Here is a 20,328-nt window from a genome sequence, read left to right as displayed (position 1 = left end):
GGTATCAAAGGTGGTTCATCTGTGGTACTTTGTTCAATTTTTGCCACCTTTATTTTAAAGAGGGTTGATGTCCGATATAAAACTGTGGACTGGAACCCATAGACTGTTATATAAAATGATAATGTAGGATTACACCAGCTCACATCAGCCGTTTATGAATAAACTTGTGAAAAACCACAGCAGCAGCAGAGAAGTAAACATAGATAACATCCTAAAGGATGGTGAAAGTATGTTAATGAAACACAAGATGTTATACATACTATATCGTTTTTTCAGTTCTTATCATCACTTGAAAGTGTCTGTTTTCCTTTACACTGTGTGTAAGTTTCATGATGAACAGACCAAAAGAAACAGCCCAAAATTATTTGGAAAAATGTCTGGTTCCATTGACTTACATTAAAAGTAGAGTATGTTTTTCCTTCTCCTGCAAAGTTACCATTTTGGAGGTACAAGGTTTTCTTCTGACAACAGCGATATATATTAATATATATATATAAAGCAATGATTTTTTTTTTTTTCAAATAAAGCAGATTATGTTTAGATAATGTATAATAATGTAATCACTAAAACACTTTCCCTAATCCCAAACTCAGTTCACCATACAATGTGCCCTCACACCCAAGACTAAATATCCAAGGCTCTACAGTGTAAACAAAATAAACAAAATCTCAAACCATTAACCCTCAAATAAGCATCCAAATCGCCTAGGAATCTAGGATGTTGATATCGGGGTATCCACATTTTCTCTTGTGCATGGTTTGAAAGCAGCACGCAGATCTCGCCACCGCTTTATATAAAACTGCCTCACCTGGAAATAGAAGCAGAATGAGAAGTGAGTCTGAAGATGAAGTTCATTTCCATCTTGAAAGGTCAATGTTGTTGAGGGAAACACATGAAGGCTTAATGTTCTAGAGATCAACGTACAGGGGTGAGTTCAAGTAAAGGGGGACATCAGGTAAAGTCACACCCTCTGTTAATCATAACGTGTTCCATTCATCTTTCAAGCCACTTGAGGTTCTTATTAAAGTTTTCTTGAAAATATTGTTTATAATAACCATGTTAAATAGTTTGGATTGTGCACTATATCCTCCTACAGATATTCTCCAGATATTCAAATTGATAAACTATCTGCTGACATTCTAAGTCCTAGCGTTAGGTTAAACAATTACACAGATTTTTCTAAATTTCTCCAGAATTCAGTGGTTAAGGTAATAAACACAGTAATTCAGAGTGAATTAAAGTGATATTTTATATTAAGTGTCTCTATTAACTGTGTAGTTACATGTGAACAACATATGCAACAACAATGTAACTAGTAATGATTTAGTCACTGTTACAGATGGATTACAGTAGTAAAGCTTATGTAATTATACATGTATATCAGCTTCAGTTTTGCCTCATGTAATTACACATGCGTACCTTAATAGTTGTAACAGCCTATTCTCTCATGTAATTACACAACAGTAATAACATAAATGTAATTATATTTGTAATCAGACTGGAACAGCATTTTTTTCCAGCAGTAAAAGGAAGTTTGTAATAACTTACATTAAGGCATTACTTACACTGTATCTGCCAGCTTTCCTAACATTTAGCTAGCGTTTATGTTGGTAGTGCTGTGACACTGTAACCAGTTTCAGCTTTAAACCATTCTGTAATGTGACGGTACAGCAGACGACCTCTTATCTTATCATATAACTTTTATAACGTTAATTAAATGTGTTGCATTTCCCCCAAAGCAATGTCTATATTACCACTCCATTATTAAACAGTACCTACATAACAACTACACAGGAACTGTCCACTTATTTTAAAGTGTAACTTTAACATTGCACTACAGGAAAGTTCCTGTGTAGGAGATATGGGGCAAAACTGAAGTTGATACACATGTGTAATTACATAGGCTGTACGTCTTTAATCCATCTGTAACATTGCCTAAATTGTCAGTAGTTACAGTGTTGTTACATATGGCATTCATTGTAACTACACAGTTATTAGAGACACAATCTGAAGTGGGACCAAGATTTTCTTTACAGTGGTGTTGATAGGAATCAGACGTCCTAATATCTAAAATAGGATCCATATAGCCATTGCTAATGTCCAAAATCACCAGTGAACCTACACATGTCTTCTGAGTTTTTATATGTATTGTTGATGATGGTAGAATAATGGTCAATCTGAAAGCAAAAGAAAAAAAAACAACCTTTTTTTTGCCTTGGAACACCCTTCATGTTTACCCCCCACCCCCATCATGAATGGATTACACTTTGTTATAACTCCCATAAAGGAATGCATCAGGCAGCGTGTTCATAACCACTTCATGCTATAACTTTCTCTGAGGGTGCTTCTAGAGGCGGATGTCTGGTTCCTATCACCACCATTGTGAAGAACTCTTCTCTAGAACAAAGCATTTTACACCAAACCGCTCTGAATGATTTTGCAGATGTGTTTACAATTTCAGTCAGAAATCAGTCAGAAATTATGAAAAGTCAAAAGAGTTCCCCTTTAATGATCAGGTTAAGTGTTATGTTTATGGTTTGGGTTGAGGTTAAGGTTAGGGTTTGGGTTAGGCACAGAGTTATGGTTAGGGATGAGCAAAATTTAAGAGACATTTGATTGAACGTAATCTAAAGGTAGTTTTGCATCTACCAATCATCTTAAGCATACTATTCAAATAAAATGTAATGAGTTAATCTATTAAGGGTCATCCAATCTCAGATTGTTGGTTGGCTTCATCAGGTCTTTCTAAAGACAGCTGTAAACATTGTAATTGTGGCATTTGAGGCAGAATGTTTGGTCAGTGTGTACTACCAACATTACAACTTTTGTGTTTGTTGGGGAATGGTGGGTCAGTGAAATTAGCCCTAAGGTAGAGCAGGTGATGACTGACCTCTTGGTTGAGGGCACAGTGGATGAGGAAGATGAAGGTGCCCTGCTGGGAGTTGAAGAACAGGAAGAGCATATCCAACACCTTATTGTAGTTTGGGAAGAAACCCAGAATCCAGGAGCAGCCAACAATGTAAAACTGGACCATGGTTTTCAGGATCACACTTTTAAAGAGTCGCTGGTCACTTTTCGCCTGTCTGATTCTCAAGAGTTCACTTTTCATACTTTTCAGAGTGGAGATTACGATGAATAAGATGACGAAGAAGAGAATCATGTTTGCCTGAGATAGAGAAATAGATTTATTAATTAAAATAACACCAACAATATCACACATACTAGCTCACATATCTGGTGGGGTGCAGGATAAGCCTGCTATTTCTCAGATGCACTTAGTTCTAGAAAGCGATAAATGTGACTCTGTATCTTATACATCACTCTGGCTTTCAGGAGACATAATGAACATTATTAATGTCATTTTCTTATTTCTTTGTGTTACACAATGACAAAATAAACAGATGACTAGAAAAAAAAAGAACAGCACTTAAACAACTTAACATCTAACATACATTTATTGCTTGTGTATGTTCTTCTATTATAGAGATATGTGTAGAACATTATCAAAATAAACCAGATAATTATCAAGCTGTTTTTAAACATGCACAAATAGATGCCTTCCACCCCACTGCCCCCACCCAGCTGAAATCTGGCAACCCTACCTAGGCTACTCTGTCATCATTGGATATGTATATGATAACAGAATTTTAATATCTTCATATATTTGAGCCTTTTTGTATCAAAAACACTTTCTATGAATGTCACGTTTGTAACCATCTATAAACACCTTTATAACATGTTATAATGCATTCATAAGGCAATATAAACATGGTTATGAATATTTATAAAAATGAATTACACTCAATCACACTTTATAGCCATGTTTACTATACATTATGAATTGTTAATATAATGCATTATAAGTAGTGTTGATAACATGTTATACTGTCAGAGCCAAGGAAGTCAGTCCCAGCTTGGAGAGCGTAAAGACAAAAGTTTATTTGCGCCCTGAGATTTCCAGTATTTTATTTCCCACTGCTGGTGCTGTTAGGGCTGCATCTTCGGGGTTTCAGTCCTGAATATTCAGATGATCCAAACAAGTCTTGTAGAACATTTTTAAATAATATTTTCTATGTCTAATCAAACTCCCTACACATGTATAGACATTCATAACTACATATTTACATATATTCATATATCTCTTTAACCCCTTCCACATGAAATCCATATTATTCTTTCTTATTCTTTTTTCTCCTTTTAAGAAGGAGAATTTTATTTTATTTTTCACTGTCCCTCTCTCTCTCCAAACAAGTCTTCAAACAACTCCAAACTTGTCCAGCCAAGAATTGGTTTAATGCCTCATAAATTCCCATCTCTACTTTCTGTTTCCCCTGACGAAGATTTCGTAATCAGCGAATCAATTTAAATCTATTTTCATCGTACCTGCTGCCCTGTCTAGTGCTGCTAGAATCCGACTCGCTCACCCCCGCATGCTCTCCCTGCCTGGATGCTTCCTGCCTGACGGCTATGGTCTTGAGCTTTGGCGGCTCGCATGACTCACTACCCATGATGCGTGTACCAACTGCACCCCTGACTGAACTAACTTTTTGGTGATATGAGATTTTCTTCCAACAACAGTGATATGCTTTCAATCAAAAGCATGAAGTGGGACCCAAATTTTCTTTTTTTTTATTTTTTTATCTATTTGTTTTTATCAGTGAGGTTCTTCTTGGCAGCTGCACATCCTTTCAGGCCCATAGTGCTGAGTTGTCTTCTCACAGTGGGAGGATGGACAGAAACACCTATGTTTTTTTTAAGATCTGAGTCAAGAGTGGAGCTTGATTTGCTCTGTCAAAGATAAAAATCTGCACATGCCATGTTAAAAATGTGCCTGAGGGAGATGTCAGAGTATTATTAAGATAAGGACTCTCAAGTGTACAAAAACAGGGAATGGGGGAATTTTAAAGGCTTTGGTAAGCCTGTTAGCCTTTATAAAGGATGCCCTTACAAAGACAAAGCTCAAAATTGTTCTCCCTTTTATGCTTTGTTTACATAGCATAGTACTTACAGAGAGAATGAAACAAATGGGTCCCAGAAAACTCCACAAAAAGCCTTTGTCTGTCTTAAGCCAGCACCTAGAAAGAAACATCAACATACGCACAAACAATAATAAATCAAGTGTTTGAATATATCTATCTTGAATCATGAGATCCCCTTTCAAACTACTATGAACTAAACTCCACCCCTATTTGATGACCCCCCCACTCTCTACACTCACTCTTTACTGCCGTATCCATCTGGAAACAGTCCAACAGACACGCCCACCACAGTCAGAGGAATGACATATCCAATCGCTATCAGATATTTCCAGCTAAGCACCTCCTTCTGCTTTGATCTGATCTTTGTGAGGTTCTTCACAGCAATGAAGAGCAGCACAGCTTCAATGAACATCCACACAAAAGCAGAGAGAAAGAGGAAGTGCAGAACACCTGCCAGCACTGCACACAGCAGCTGGAGAGAGAGAGAGAGAGAGAGAGAGAGAGAGAGAGAGAGAGAGAGAGTAAAAATGAAAATGGACAGCAATAAAACACATTCAAATGTTGCCAATCTTTTTTCAACCATGTAAATGAAATTGTTACCATGTTTCACCTACACTGCAGATACATTTTTCATTCATCAAGGTACAACAATGTAAACATACCGTCAAAGTACAAGAATGGTTTTACACTCCAAATGTGCCCCTTAAATATGTTTTCCCACAGACATACCATTGAGGGTACCACACCAGTGACAACAGGGGTACCACCCCAGTGACAGTTTTGTCCTTTTTTTCCAGAGAGTGTACAGTAAATAGCAATGGGGCAGTCATGGTGTGACGGAAGGTCGCTGGTTTGATCCTCTGAGCCGAAAGCACATGACTGAAGTGTCCTTGATCAAGACACCTAACCCCCAACTGCTCCCTGGGTGCTGTGGATAGGGCTGCCCACCGCTCCAAGTGTGCTCACTGCCCCCTAATATGTGTTTTTTCACTAGTATGCATGGATGGGTCAAAATGCAGAGGTGAAATTTCCCCACTGTGGGGTCACATAGGGGTCACATAGCAATCATTCCTATGATAGTACAGTATTTGTAAAACCCCCCTATCCTGGGCGAATATATAGGTAATAAATCCCAACTGATGAATGTGCCTGTGATTTAAGATAATTATACTCACCTGCTGAGGTTGTATGTACTGCAGGAATGTCTGTGTGAGCAGAAAGAGGAGGTGAGCCAGTAAGAGGCTTATACACAGGTTTGTCAGAGCTGTGTTGGTCACTCTTGGGTTCCGCCGACAAAAGGCAAAGGTCAAAAGGGTCAAGCTCAGGAAGAAAAGTCCGACTGCCACAGCTACTGTGTTAAACAGGTCCGTCACAGGATCACTCTGGAAATAGATATTTCATCCCACTGTTTAACGTGGTGGCATAAAAAGCAGCTGAATGAAATGAATGAAACTCTCCTGGAGATCTTAAATGAGCTTGTGAAGATTGGGGTAATTTGGGAACATGTAATATTAAATGATAAGAAATATATACACTGTTAGGAAGGATTACTATTGAGACACACTCCTCTTTCCTTAACACTCTTTGCATAACTTCATAAAGTTCGCCAAAAATTGAATTTAATTGTCCTTTAATTTCCTTAAATATTCAATTCTTATAGGTAAACTAGACAGTCTTTTACAGAGAGAAGAGACAGTATTGTATTGAATTGAAAAACAATGCTGAGCTAGTTTGTGTTTAATGTAAAACCACATATTATGTATAGGGTTTAAATTTAGATTCTGATCAGCCCAAAACTGTCAGTAAAATCCATTAGAATTTTGGGTTTGGCCCTTTTTTGTGTGGGAGTGTATGCTTTTTTTATACGTGTGTCTTTTGTCACCATATGCAGTAGCTAATTCCACAAGCATGGTCTATTGATGTCTGCATCCCAGTCGGATTAGAAGTTGACACCTTACCTCCTCTAAAGCCTAGATGAATGGTAGCCTTTTGACCTCATGGCCTTTTTCTATACCATGCACATTAATTATGGAGTAGGCGGGGAATTTACTTTGGACAACTGACTTTGAGCATTTGATTTTCCTTACGTTATCTACTGTGGGTGGGTTGGTCTGCATGATGAGAGCGAAGGTTGACAGGTGATCACAGGAGCATACAGTGTGGCTGCTGTTGGTCTGGAGAAGGATACATCCATGTATAATCCATTCAGTGTTATTCCAGTACACACAAGTGAGTGTACCATTAGGGTCAATGTCCTAGACAAAAGATTGGCAGAAGTATGCTCAGTATGTTGAAAAATAAGCATGTAGTAAAAAATAAGAAAGAGGGACAGTGGAAAAATAAAATAAAATTCTCCTTCTTAAAAGGAGAAAAAAGAATAAGAAAGAATAATATGGATTTCACGTGAAAGGGGTTAAAGAGCTATATGAATATATGTAAATATGCAGTTATGAATGTCTATACATGTGTAGGGAGTTTGATTAGACATAGAAAATATTATTTAAAAATGTTCTACAAGATGGAACTGGCTAAAAGAAGAGACATCCAGGATGCAAGGGTTCATCTGTAATTTTGCCAGTCGGCTTCATCACCCTGCCATTGTAGATGCCGTAAAGCATTGGCAGACTACATCCAGTGATCCACTCCACTGTCCTGATTATGCACTGGAGACAGATTGCTGTGTAGAATGGGATCATCCGGCTCTGTGGTTGGTTGAATTTCTTCAGCTGTCTCAGGAAGAACATTCTCAGCTGTGCTTTCTTGGTGATGGAGACTGTGTTCCTCTCCCACTTCAGGTCCCTGTATGTGGTTGTGCCCAGGAACTTGTGAGACTCCACAATGGAAACCACAGAGCCATTGATCCTAAGGGGTGTAGGGAAGGTGAGTTTTGCCTGAAGTCCACCAGCATCTCTATAGTCTTGTGTCTGTTCAACAGCGGGTAGTTGGTGCTGCACCAGGAGACCAGCTGCTTGACTTCCTTTCTGTAGGCAGAGCCATCACCATTGGCTATGAGGCCAAGCACACTGGTGTCATCTGCAAACTTCAAGATCTTCACAGCTGATTCCTTGGAGATGTAGGCATTAGTGTACAGACTGAAGAAAAAAGGATGGGAGCACAGAATCTTGTGTTACTGAGGCTTCTGTTTGTCAAGAAACCTGCAATCCAGCAGCAGATGGGATCTGGCAAAGGCAGCTGGGAGAGTTTGACCTGCAGTAGCTCAGGCACTATGGCATTGAAATCATTTGACATCCACAAACAAAACTCTAGCATAGGTTCCAGTTCTGTCAAGATGCTGTAGCATGAGGGCAGGGCCAAGTTGACCACGTTGTCAACGGACCTGTTTGCTCTGAATGCGAATCCAGCAGAGGGTTTGTAATGGCCTCCAGGTGAGCTGGGACTAGGTGTTCAAAGACCTTCATGACTATAAAGGTGAGAGGTCAAATTGTATCCCTCAAACAGCATAAATTTTACAGCCTTTTACTTTCTTTGTTCCTCTCCAATCTGCAGTGTCTGTGCAACATTCTGCTCAATAAAACCAACAAGGATTTTTAACCTCATCTGTTCTCTACTTTAGAGACCTGGCTTTCTGATCTGAAAAAAAGACAGCAGGCTGCACCAGCTTCCAGCTGCCCAGAGTGGACAAAGAAACATAGCAAACCAGGAAAACTAAGGTGGGAGGAATCGGTTTCTATGTCAGTGAATGTGGGTGTAAGGACATCATAGTACTGTTAAAATCTAGGGTCACCTTTCCTCATCTACAAGCTATGCTACTCTTCTAGAGAGTTTTCTTGTTTTATGTTGGTCGTACTGCCAGAATCGTACACAAGAGATGCACAGAAGCAGTTAGCCAGTCTGACTGTTAGAGTAAACAAAGAGAATCTGGACTCACTACTCATCAGTCTTGGAGGCTTTCAGACTTTGAATGCAAATCTAATGCAGTAGAGGAAATGCAAACAAAAGAATTACAGACAACATATCACTCGCGCCACGAGAGAGAGGAAAAGTTTGGACCACTATTAAAAATGCATATTATGCTGTCACATGCAAATCTCGGGCATTCTGACCACAGTCTTGTTTACCTCATCCCAACATACAGGCAAAAACCTAAAGCCAACAAGCCTTTTGTCACAACAGTGAAGAGGTGGAACAGAGGAGATATTGAAAAGCTGAAGGGCTGTTTTGATTCCACAAACTGGACTGTTTTTAAAGAGGTGGAATAGATTAATACATGGACACCTTGATGTCGTACATCAGTTTCTGTGAGGACAGCTGCATTTCATCTACAGCACAGATGAAATACAGCAATGATAAACCATGGTTTACAGCTGAACTCAAGACAGCTTCGGAAAGAATAGGAGCAGCGTTTAGCAGGGACAGAGTTATGCTACACCTGAAACAAAAATGTGTCAAAACAAATAGAAATACACTGCCATGAAAAATGATAGTATTGATAGTATAGATAATAATAATAATAATAATAATAATAATAATAATAATAAAAATAGAATTCACAACTGAAAAACAAATAGAGATCCAAATAGAGATTAAATATATCAGAAAACTCACTGCAATGTGTTTCAGGGTGAAGTTGACCGGTTTGGTGAGCTGTGTGTTGGTGGTTTTGGGCAGTGTTGCTGACACCACATTGGACATCATGGTTTTCTCTGTTTTGTTAGTTGTGTTGAAGAAAGTGGGTTTCAGTATGCTTGATATGTTCGTGTAACTCATGAAGGCCACAGCAGCTGATCCTGAAGCACATCAACAAAAATACATCAATATAATCAGACCTAATGCAGGTTTCAAGAGAAAATTCCACCCTTTTGAGCAGTTGAACATTTGAGCAGAAGTTTATTTCACATTTCAAAGACGTTTTATTGTTAACAAATCAATAATAAGCCTTTCTGTGGTGCTGTGATTTGCACTAAATGTGTAACCAGCACAATGCATCCAACAATAAAGACAGCAGGCACAGTAGCAAAATAAAAGCTCAAATTCCACATGCTGATCCATTTTACTATGAATGAAGTGCCCAGTTACTCTGGGGAGATTTTAAAGAAGTTAAAAGAGACAAAATCATAAATTATCAGTTGATCAGCAACAATACATTAAATTTTGCATTATGTATTTTTCTTTTTTATTTAGAAGAATCACTTGATTGTTTTGAAATCGCAAACTCTGTCTCAAAATGCAGTGACAAAATGAGCTATGATCATAAATCCCTTTGTCCTTCAAATTCAGGATAAACTGACCCCAATTATGGCAGCAGAAAAGTGCAAACATTCAAAGATTGCTACTATACCGTTGTTGTTCTTTGAGATCTGGATAAGGTCAATAACCATCTGAGCATTGTTTATGCTTAGCCGAGGGATTTCTGTCAAGGAGGCTTTTGGTCCAACAGTAAAGACATGAACATCTGAGAGATATAAACCATGATCATAAATGATACTGTAGTGCAATACAGTGCTTTATATTTTAAAGTTTGGGCACCACTGGTCAAATTACAAATGTTGCTGAAAAGGTAGAGAAGAAAATAAGTAAACACAACCTCTGTAGCAAAAAAAGGGGGAGAACACTGCAATTATTCATGCAAAATAGAAACAATAACTATGGCATATGCAAATGCTTGGACATTCTACCTTTGGCAGACATCACAGCTTGCAAACTCCTTTGTAGCCAGCTGGGAGTAATTGTAATTCTTGTTTTAGGAATTTTCATTGCCACTTCTTTGCAGAACACTTCTAGTTCTGTAATATTTTTGTGGCACAGCATGTTTAATATCTGTAAGGGCAATTCCAAAAACTTCAGCTTGTATTTAAGTAGTTCATAGTGGATTTTGCGGTGTGTTTAGGATCATTGTCTTGTTATAGTAGCCAGCCTCTGTGAAGCCTCAATTTCTCAATTGTCTTTGTCACATTTCCTTCTTTTCATCTGCCTGTTTGTTTTTTTGTACCACTGGCTGCCATACAATTCTAAAGTAGAATAGATCCATCCCATGCTTAACACTTAGCAAGGTGTTCTAGTCATCAAATGCTGCTCTATGTACCTTTTTTGATTTGGCCAAAGATTTTTTACTTTGTTAATACACTGTACTTGTTTCCAAAATCCCTCTAGCTGATCTAGATGATGTTTAGCTAATGCTGACTTTTGTGATAAGATCTTTCCTTCTGGTGATTCGTCCATGCAGATCCTGTTTGTGCAAGCAATGCTGTGTCAGGAGTGGCAGTGCATCATTTATTTCCAGATTTTCAGTCAGAAACCCAGTGTTAAGAGTCAAAGAGTTTGTTACGCTGTGGAATTGTCATCAGCTGACAGTTCCTAATGACAATTTTTGACCTGCCTAGCCACTCCTAATGAGTTATTGAAGTTCTGAGACTTTACAGCTGGAGTGTCCAAACCTTTGCACAGTCCTAACCAGTCTTTTTCTATTTTGGAAGTTTATCAAATATAGAGTCTTCAAAATTCAAGAAAATGTGTAATGGGGTGCCCAAACAACTGTAAATTGAATTAAGATAATTTTCAGATATTTTTATCTGTTGAAAGTTGAGGAGTCACTAAACCATTTATTTATGTAGTCATTTACCTAAACCATTTAGAGAGATCTTAACTGAGCTGTTGGTTTCTGTTGGCATCACCAGTGTAGACACCAATATCTCAGTCTTGTTCAGCATTGTGATCCCAGCAGATACAGGTACCTGTGCATTAATTACTTCAACTTTCAGAACCTGCTCCTGTAGCATCTTCTCTACAACCTGATCAATAAAGAGATTACAGAAAATCAGATGACAGAATAGAAATTAACATAAATAATGTATGCAATAAATACACATATGCTTATCCATAATATTTTGATTGGATTTTTCTTACAGTACTTACTTGTGGTGGGAGCACTGGATTAGTGCTATTTTCAATTTGCTTAAAGATATCATCTGCACATTTTGCTGATATATTTCCCTAGAACAAGAAGTTAGACGTTTCAAAGTCTCTACACATTAGATGATTATTAATGGTAGTGGTAATTTTATATTTTTAGTGCTAATGTGTAACGTCTGCAAATGTGCTGTTATTTTATTTAGAGTGTATTTCTTTTGCCTTTGCAATGTTTACTAACTTGTGTGTAAAGCATGCTGATGTTTAATAAATTGAGTAATTCTTCTTCTTCTTCTTAATAATAATAATAATAATAATAATAATAATAATAATTTGATTAACAAACCTGACATTCCTGAGGCATTGTGATAGTCTGAACTGAAAGAGAAAAATATACATCACATATAAAATACATATGAAAATACATCATTTTCTTCACATTCATTAAATTTATTCTTCAATGTGTAACAAACATGTAGGTAATGAATTGAAAACAGTAAAGTGTAAAGTGTAAATTTTATGATGCATTCATTAATAAATTTAAATCTTTTCAGGGAGTAAACAGCCTACAGAACTAAACACACAGTGAATATGTCAGTAATGTGTTGTGTAAAACTTTAATAAATGTAAATAAAAACAGGATGCAATAGTTTGCAAATCTCATAGACCCAAATTTTATTCACAATAGAACATAGAACAAATATCAGATGTTGAAACATTGAGACATTTTACCATTTCATGAAAAATATTAATTCATTTATAACTTGATGGCAGCAACACATCTCAAAAAGTTGGGACAGGGCCGTGTCTACCATTGTGTAGAATTCCCTCTTCTTGTAACAGCAGTCTGTAAACGTCTGGGAAGTGAGGAGACCAATTGCTGGAGTTTTGGGAGAGGAATGTTGTCCCATTCTTGTCTGATGTAGGATTCTAGCTGTTTAACAGTCCTAGGGCTTCTTTGCCAGTTTTTTTGGTTCATGATGCACCAAATGTTTTCTATTGGTGAAAGGACTGCAGGCTGGCCAGTTCAGCACCCGGACTCTTCTTCTGCGAGGCCATGCTGTTGTGATGGACGCAGTATGTGGTTTAGCAGTGTCTTGCTATCTATGCAAGGTCTTCCCTATTTAGCATTGATGGTGCCTCTCCAGATGTGTATGCTGCCCACACCATAGGCAATAATGCAACCCCAGACCATCAGAGATGCAGGCTTTTTAACTGTGCACTGATAACAAGCTGGATGGTCCCTCTCCTCTTGAGTCTGCAGGACACAGTGTCTGTGGTTTCAAAAAAAGAATTTCAAATTTTGATTTGTCTGACCACAGAACAGTTTTACATTTTGGCTCGGTCCATTTTAAATGAGCTTTGGCCCAGAGAAGATGGCGGCGTTTCTGGATCATGTTGATATATGGCTTCTCCTTTGCATGATACAGCTTTAACTTGCATTTGTGGATTGTACAGCAAACTGTCTTCACAGACAATGATTTCTGGAAGTGTTCCTGAGCCCATGCAGTGACTTTTTTTCTAAAGCTGTTCCACAATTTTAGACGCAGTTTTTCACAGGTTGGTGAACCTCTGCCCATCTTTGCTTCTGAGAGACTCTGCCTCTCTAAAATGTTATTTTTATAACCAGTCATGTGAGTTAGTTGCAAATTGCTCCTCCGGCTGTTTTTTATTAGTACCACTTACTTTTCCAGCCTTGCTCCTGTCCCAACTTTTTTAGATACATTGCTGCTATCAAGTTCTAAATGAGTTAATGTCTTTCATGAAATGGTAAAATGTCTCACTTTCAACATCTGATGTATTCTATGTTCTATAATAAATAAAATAAGGCTCTATGAGATTTGCAAATCATTACATTCTGTTTTTTTTTTTTGTTGTTGTTTTTTTTTAACATTTACATTTTACACAGCATCCCAACCTTTTGGGAATTTGGGTTGTAATATTGGGCTGTGTTATCTAATATCACTTGCAATGTAGTAAAGTCCATGATTAAATGCTTTTTCAAATTATACTGTCTCAAATGGCATAAAGTGCTGGCCTATATGGAAATGTGAACAGTATACATAACTAATATTTATTAATAAAAACATATTGCAATATATATTGTTTTTATGGTTACGACAAGTAAACAACCATACACAAAAATATCTGATTAGGTTTGAACCAAGAACCACCTCTTTTCCACAGCATTAAAAACAATGCACTGGTTAAACACAATCAGTTAGCAGTAACCGTATGCACAATCTGCAGGTTTAGATATAAAATATTTTTAAATACAATGGAAATGACATTTAAATTTGAATATATTTTTATTTGGCACATCTTTTTGTATATTTAAAGTATGTTACACTATTAAACAAAGAATTAATAGGCTGTTGCCCAATCTGTGTGTGCCATCTCTCACATGATTCTGGGTCATTGTAGTTATTGTGTGTGAAAGGAGGGCAAAAAACAAAGATTTTACAAACAATATTTGAATGTAAAAATTACCTTGAATTCTGAGTAAAAGATCCAGCTTGTCGCACTTCATATAATTATAAATATAGAATTTATTTATAATGAATACTTTATATTGAATACTGATATTTATGTGTCAATTTACATTAGAATTATTATTATATAAACAGTTCAAAGTTAACATGTGTTAGCTTGGTGGATAATGCTAATTATATTAGCTTGTATGCTAGTGCCTACAGAATAAGTGTTTTTTTCTGTGTTTAAGTCTTCAAACTTTCATTAGAAAAATCTGGGATTTGCTTGACTCATCACATGATTCTGGGTGTTTGTTATGACGGCGTTTTAGGGCCACTGTTAATAAAAAGAAAAATACTAGTCTTCGAGAATAAAGTCATAATATTTAAAGAAAAAAGTAGTACTATTTTCAGAATAAAGTCATATTATTTTGAGAAAAAAAAAGTGAAAAAATTGTGTAATATTTCGAGAAAAAAGTCATACTATTTAGAGAATAAAGTAATAATATTTTGAGAAAAAGTTCACAATATGTCCACAAAAAATGTAATATTTGGAGGATAAAGTGGGCTAACTGTTTGGGGGCTGCCATAATGTGTTGAGGTCTCAGTTGCTGTACTGGCGCCGGAGCTCCACTCACTCCTGTCTCTCTGTGGATCATTTTGATCATCATTCTCACTGTCTGTGAAACTTCATGCCCTCTTTGAATGGTGTGGAGGTGTAGCCACCGATAGCCGTGTAGACGACCCTGCCTGAGATTCTCCTTCAACAAAACAGACAGTTTCCTCCGAGCCTGTCTGGCTCTTTATTCTAGATAAACACAGTTTCCTCCGAGTCCGTCTGGCTCTTTATTCTAGATAAACACAGTTTCCTCCGAGCCTGTCTGGCTCTTTATTCTAGATAAACACAGTTTCCTCCGAGCCTGTCTGGCTCTTTATTCTAGATAAACACAGTTTCCTGCTCAGCCGTTTCAGCCATTTTTTACACTAATAACAGGCTGGTGCTGATGTGCAGGAGAGACAGGGAGACTGAGTGTTTCTTTATGGGTGAATCGATATGAAAGTATAACTCCACCAACTCACCGCCCTTCATTTAACATGAGGAGTTGCTGCCTTCCTTTTGCAAAGCCTTTGGCCACAATATTGCACACTTTCCTGGTATTAATGGCACTTTAATGCCACAAATAATGACTTATTTTTCAAAATATTACGACTTTTTTTCTCGAAATAGTATGACTTTATTCTCGAAATATCATGCAGTATGACTTTTTTTCTTGAAATATTACGACTATTAACAGTGGCCCTAAAATGCTGTTACAGACTATAGACATTGGTAGGAGTATGTGCACAAAAAAATTGTTCATACAATGTTATCCAAGAAGTAAAGCTAGCTGGCCTTGCTAATGTAACAGCAGTTACTAGCCTAGCTGTTGGATATTTTTAAACACTTACATTATTTCTTTTAACATATAATCCTCAATTTCCTATAAAACACATGCACATAAAAGCAAGTTGTACAAGCAGATGTGGAAATATATTGTAGTGGTAATTCACAAGAAAACAGTTAAAATAAATAAAATTGGCACTTAAGCTCTTTGGCTTAGTGTGCAAACTGGAATGATAATCTACTGAATTGCAACACTGTGATAATTGAATGTTGACCACTGGGGTGGGCATTTCACTGCCCTAACCATGCAGAACTGGTCTCACCTCAAAGGCAAATATTAAAGTGAAAGAGTTAGCACAGGGGTTTGGGGATTGCCAGGAGGGGGTGCAATGGAGGGTGGGGTGTAGGGAAAATTTTTAAAAATGCTAAAACAAAGCTCTTCTCCATGAAGAGAAAAAAAGGATTAAATGCACTTAAAATTTTCAGTACAAGATCAAACTTGCAGGACTGTGCATAATGTTTTGCACAATTTCAAACAATTATTATTATTGGGACTACTGAGCAGGCCAGGCTAGAAGAGTGTTTCTCACTGAATTCCTAACAGGTTTCTCACTGATCCCATTATACACCTCATTAAACGAGCATTTTCAAGTATCTACCTGTGGGTCTCAGTAAGTGTAATGAAGGAATCTGTGCCCAGAAAAGCTAATTGAAACGACAGTAAATTTTAAATTTCAGCTAACTGAAATGCCAATAGTGCCGAGTGATTTTAGTTTTTGCTCACTTTGGAGAGAAAAATCTAAACTGCGCTTGACTCTATACATAGAAAATACATGTAAATTCATGTCTGTACAACCTAATGTTAGCTGGTAAGTTAATAAAGTACTTATGTATGCTAATTTCTAGTTTTAGAATAATCATTTTGTAAACTGTATGCAGTGGTAATCTGAGGTAGCTCAGTAGCTAATGCTATGGTTGTTGGTATATATTCTAAATTATGCAACAGTTGGTTCCGGCCACACAAGCTGATTGGTTGAGAAGCGTTCCATAACATCACAGCTTTTTCACAAACACTGTATCACTCCGCTGAGACGCCATTGCTAAGCAATGAGTTTGATGAGTTTGTACTTCTTGCTTTGCACACAAACAGAAAATGGATACTTTTAAGATCACATTTGACTGACAGTCGATTTGGTCAGACTCTGAAGATGAGACTACACTAAATTCCCAAACTATCCACACCACTGAGCAGCTTTTCAGTCAGCAGCTGTGACAGAAGAACAGCTAAACAACCTGGAATCAGCCAGAAATAAACCCAATACCATTAGCCAAACGTGTAGTCTGATCTTCAGAGTCTGACAAAATTGGACTGAGCCATAAAACTGGCACAATAAAAAACAAAAAAGCTGCTCAGCGGTGATGACAATTTAGTGTGAGGAGCTGGAGAACGAACTGCCGGCTGTGCAGCGAGTGAGCGGAGCTCATTTCTCTGACGCAGCAACAAGCTGCTTGTTAAGGAACTATAATTTGGTGAAGGAACTGCGAACATTAAAACATATTAAACGCTGTGTTCACGGCCCAGTTTATTAATTTATTACTGTATTTATTTAACTGTTGTATAAAAGCAATAGAACACTCGAGGTTGTGTGTTATCACATATAACAAATCACAGCCGTGATGTTACTTTGTGCTAACACACTCCTCCTAGGGTTCTATTGCTTAAATAAGTAAGAAACTTTTTTTCTGTCATATTTTTACATTATCAATAGAAAGAAAATGTTTTTATACATTAATCTGGACATTTGAAACCATTTGTGTCAACATGTGCACCTAAAAAAAAATAATTTGTCTATACAACAGGGCGTTAGCTTAGGAGTTAAGCTAGCTGCCAAGCCATTACATCAGTGATATTATGGAATAAACAGTGGCCATACTTCTTTCTCTTCTTTAAACAGTCAAAAGTAAGTCTTTTGTTCTCGTCATCACTTTTAAAACAGTTTGTAAATCTAGTGACCAATGTTCACTTTGTAATGACAAAGTGTTTGTCTTTATATCTCACACCATGCAATAGATTTCAGAAAATCCTACAGCACAAAGGTTTACTATTTCTGAAACAGTATATAGATCACATTCTCATTAATACCTACTGTATCTACAGTCAAATCAGCTATTTGATTAGACTCAGATATCATTATTGACGCAAATGAAATTAATGAAAGTTGAAAATGAAAGTGTAAATGTACCTGTTGTCTGAGGAGCAGGACTTGTAACAGTTGTCCCTAAAACAAGACAAGACAATATTTATTCTGAAGTAACAATAATTAACAATAGCTTATTATAATTATGCTAAATCGTTATTATATCTATGACATCTACATATAGTCTGTAAGTTATTTCAATTTTAAGTGGTTTAAGGTTTTGACAATCCTTCTTGTAACTTACATGAATTTGTGGTCCAGTAAGTGCTAACAGCCATTGTTGCTGTTGTTGTTGTTGTTGTCGTTGTAGAGACTGACGTGATGGTGCTCACGTCTGAAAGGAGGGCGTGAAACATAGATTAAAAAAATGTCATGTAAATACATCCTTTGTCTAAGTATGACATCAAGCTTGTATTTGTACACAAATTAGGACACAAATGCTATGACGTGACAGTAAAATTGTATAAATGGAAGCCACTGGTCTAAACAAACATTTTGTTCATTTCCTAAGTGAAAAGAAAACCAAGTCTCCATGAAACTTAAACGTGACACATTTCTGCAAATTGTACTTGACAATTATGTCATAATACTATAATAATAATATTAATAATTAATAATGTCTGTAACATCATACAGCTGACTGAGGACCCGAAACTGAAGATAACTGACGCTTACAAAACAAAAGAAGACTATAAATAAACACCCCCTGCATACAGTTTTCACTGTCCAAAATGTCATTATGAAATGGGAGTTTGTTCAGGTATGCATAGCAAAACCCCCACATCACTGCCAAGGACCTACAATTTGTCTGGCATATGAATAGTAATGCACTGGTCCACTGCGCAGACATCATCTACATGGAAGAGTTATCAAAAGATAATCTTAACTGACAAAACGTCAAGGTCTGAAGTATGCAAAACAACATCTAGAAATCCCAGAGGCACTTTAGAATCTAATTTTGTGGTCTGATAAAATAAAAATTAACTTTTGGTGACAATTAAAAGTATATTTAGAAAAAAGGAACAGCATTTTATCAAAAGCACACCTTGCTAATTGTGAAGATCTCTAACATGCTGCCATGCAAAATGAACTATGTATATTTCTGAACTATATTAATCCTGCAAGGACAAGTGAGAGAAATTCCTAAATCAAGAATAGACAGACTGTTAGTGGCTACAAAGATTTAGAGGATGCAAATTCAGCCAGAAGCATTCTTACTAAGTAAAGACTGAAAGAATACCCAAACGTATGCACATTTCACATTGTATGATGAAATCAGTGAGAGAATTTCAGATTTTTTTAATGCTGTGGGTGTTTCCTTTTCACTTAGAAAATCAACAAAATATGTAATTTAACTGGGGTACCCAAACCTTTGCATACAATTGTAACTTTACTAAAAGAGAATGATTTTTTTTCATTATAAACATTTAAATTCTTTGCCTACAGTGTTGATCTATTCAGTACTCACTTAAAAGGTTATATTGTCGAGAGTCCCTTTGATAACCTACTTGATTTTGTGCTCAGTTTAGTGCTATAACCACAGTTGTTGTGGCAGAGACTGACACACTGACTGAGAAAATTAAAGTCTGATTAAATGCTATTAAAATAACTGGAAAAATCACAGTCTAAATCTTATACCAGAGTTACAGTACCTGCACAGTAAGCTGAATTGCAGTTGACTGGCCTGACAAACTCATAGACGTAATAGTTTCCTGGACATGCTTTGACTCGAATTGGGATGGATCTGTAGTAGCAGCAGTCACTTCCTGAATTTCCACAGACTCCACGAGTGACTATTCCATCCTCTATCTGAGGGTGAGATCCATTCAGCCACAGAGTGTAATAAGTACCACATCTGGATCGATTAACACAGCTGTCTGGCATACGGACACTCATCCCGTTATACAGCAGCCGATACCAGCCAGTCCATTTGGTGTTGCTATCACAACTGGACCCTCCAGTCATATTAGTTCCTCTCCAGGGTTGATCCAGAGAAGTATAGCTATTGCAGGGATCATAACTGGGAGCCTCAAAAGACACTGTCATGAAAACAGATGAACATATAGAAATATCAAACAGTGGAAAATAACAACAAATATTTATTAACGCACCCAAAATGTTTCGGTGAAGCCCTTATGATCTGCTTTAAATTATCAGTGATATTAATGCGCAGAACAAATGTCAAGCCACAACTGACATGTGTCTAACACTGGATGATGACCACAGTGTAATGAGCATGTGCAGTGATGAGGTTAAAAAAAAAAAATAAATAAATAAATAAATAATTATGAAAAGACTCCAAAATGGCTGTACAGCAACTATCCTACAGTGCTTAGTTAGTGCTGTTTAACGGTACAAAGCACCAAATTAAAATAGGTGTGCCGGGATGGTTTGCAATTGTTTCTAATTCAGTTTCTATACATTAATTT

At 37.0% G+C, this 20,328-nt stretch overlaps 1 protein-coding gene across 1 annotated transcript; it reads right to left on the bottom strand.

Moving 5' to 3' along the window:
• Nucleotides 1-469: 469 nt before the first annotated feature.
• LOC118797797 (adhesion G protein-coupled receptor E3-like) lies at nt 470-19,931 on the bottom strand. Its single transcript, XM_036557067.1, has 14 exons — nt 19,552-19,931; nt 18,144-18,233; nt 17,945-17,980; nt 12,193-12,224; nt 11,853-11,930; nt 11,560-11,728; nt 10,279-10,392; nt 9,546-9,727; nt 7,067-7,234; nt 6,155-6,361; nt 5,219-5,451; nt 5,009-5,075; nt 2,891-3,166; nt 470-808 (listed from the first exon to the last, which is right to left on the bottom strand). Exons 1-14 carry the CDS (start codon nt 19,862-19,864, stop codon nt 713-715), a joined length of 2,061 nt encoding a protein of 686 aa, XP_036412960.1. The 5' UTR covers nt 19,865-19,931; the 3' UTR covers nt 470-712.
• Between the last annotated feature and the right edge of the window lie 397 nt (nt 19,932-20,328).

This window comes from Colossoma macropomum, unplaced genomic scaffold (genome assembly GCF_904425465.1).
Source record: "Colossoma macropomum unplaced genomic scaffold, Colossoma_macropomum, whole genome shotgun sequence".
NCBI lineage: Eukaryota > Metazoa > Chordata > Actinopteri > Characiformes > Serrasalmidae > Colossoma > Colossoma macropomum.
The sequence above is the reverse complement of the archived record's forward strand: the minus strand, read 5'-3'. Positions and strand labels throughout refer to the sequence as shown.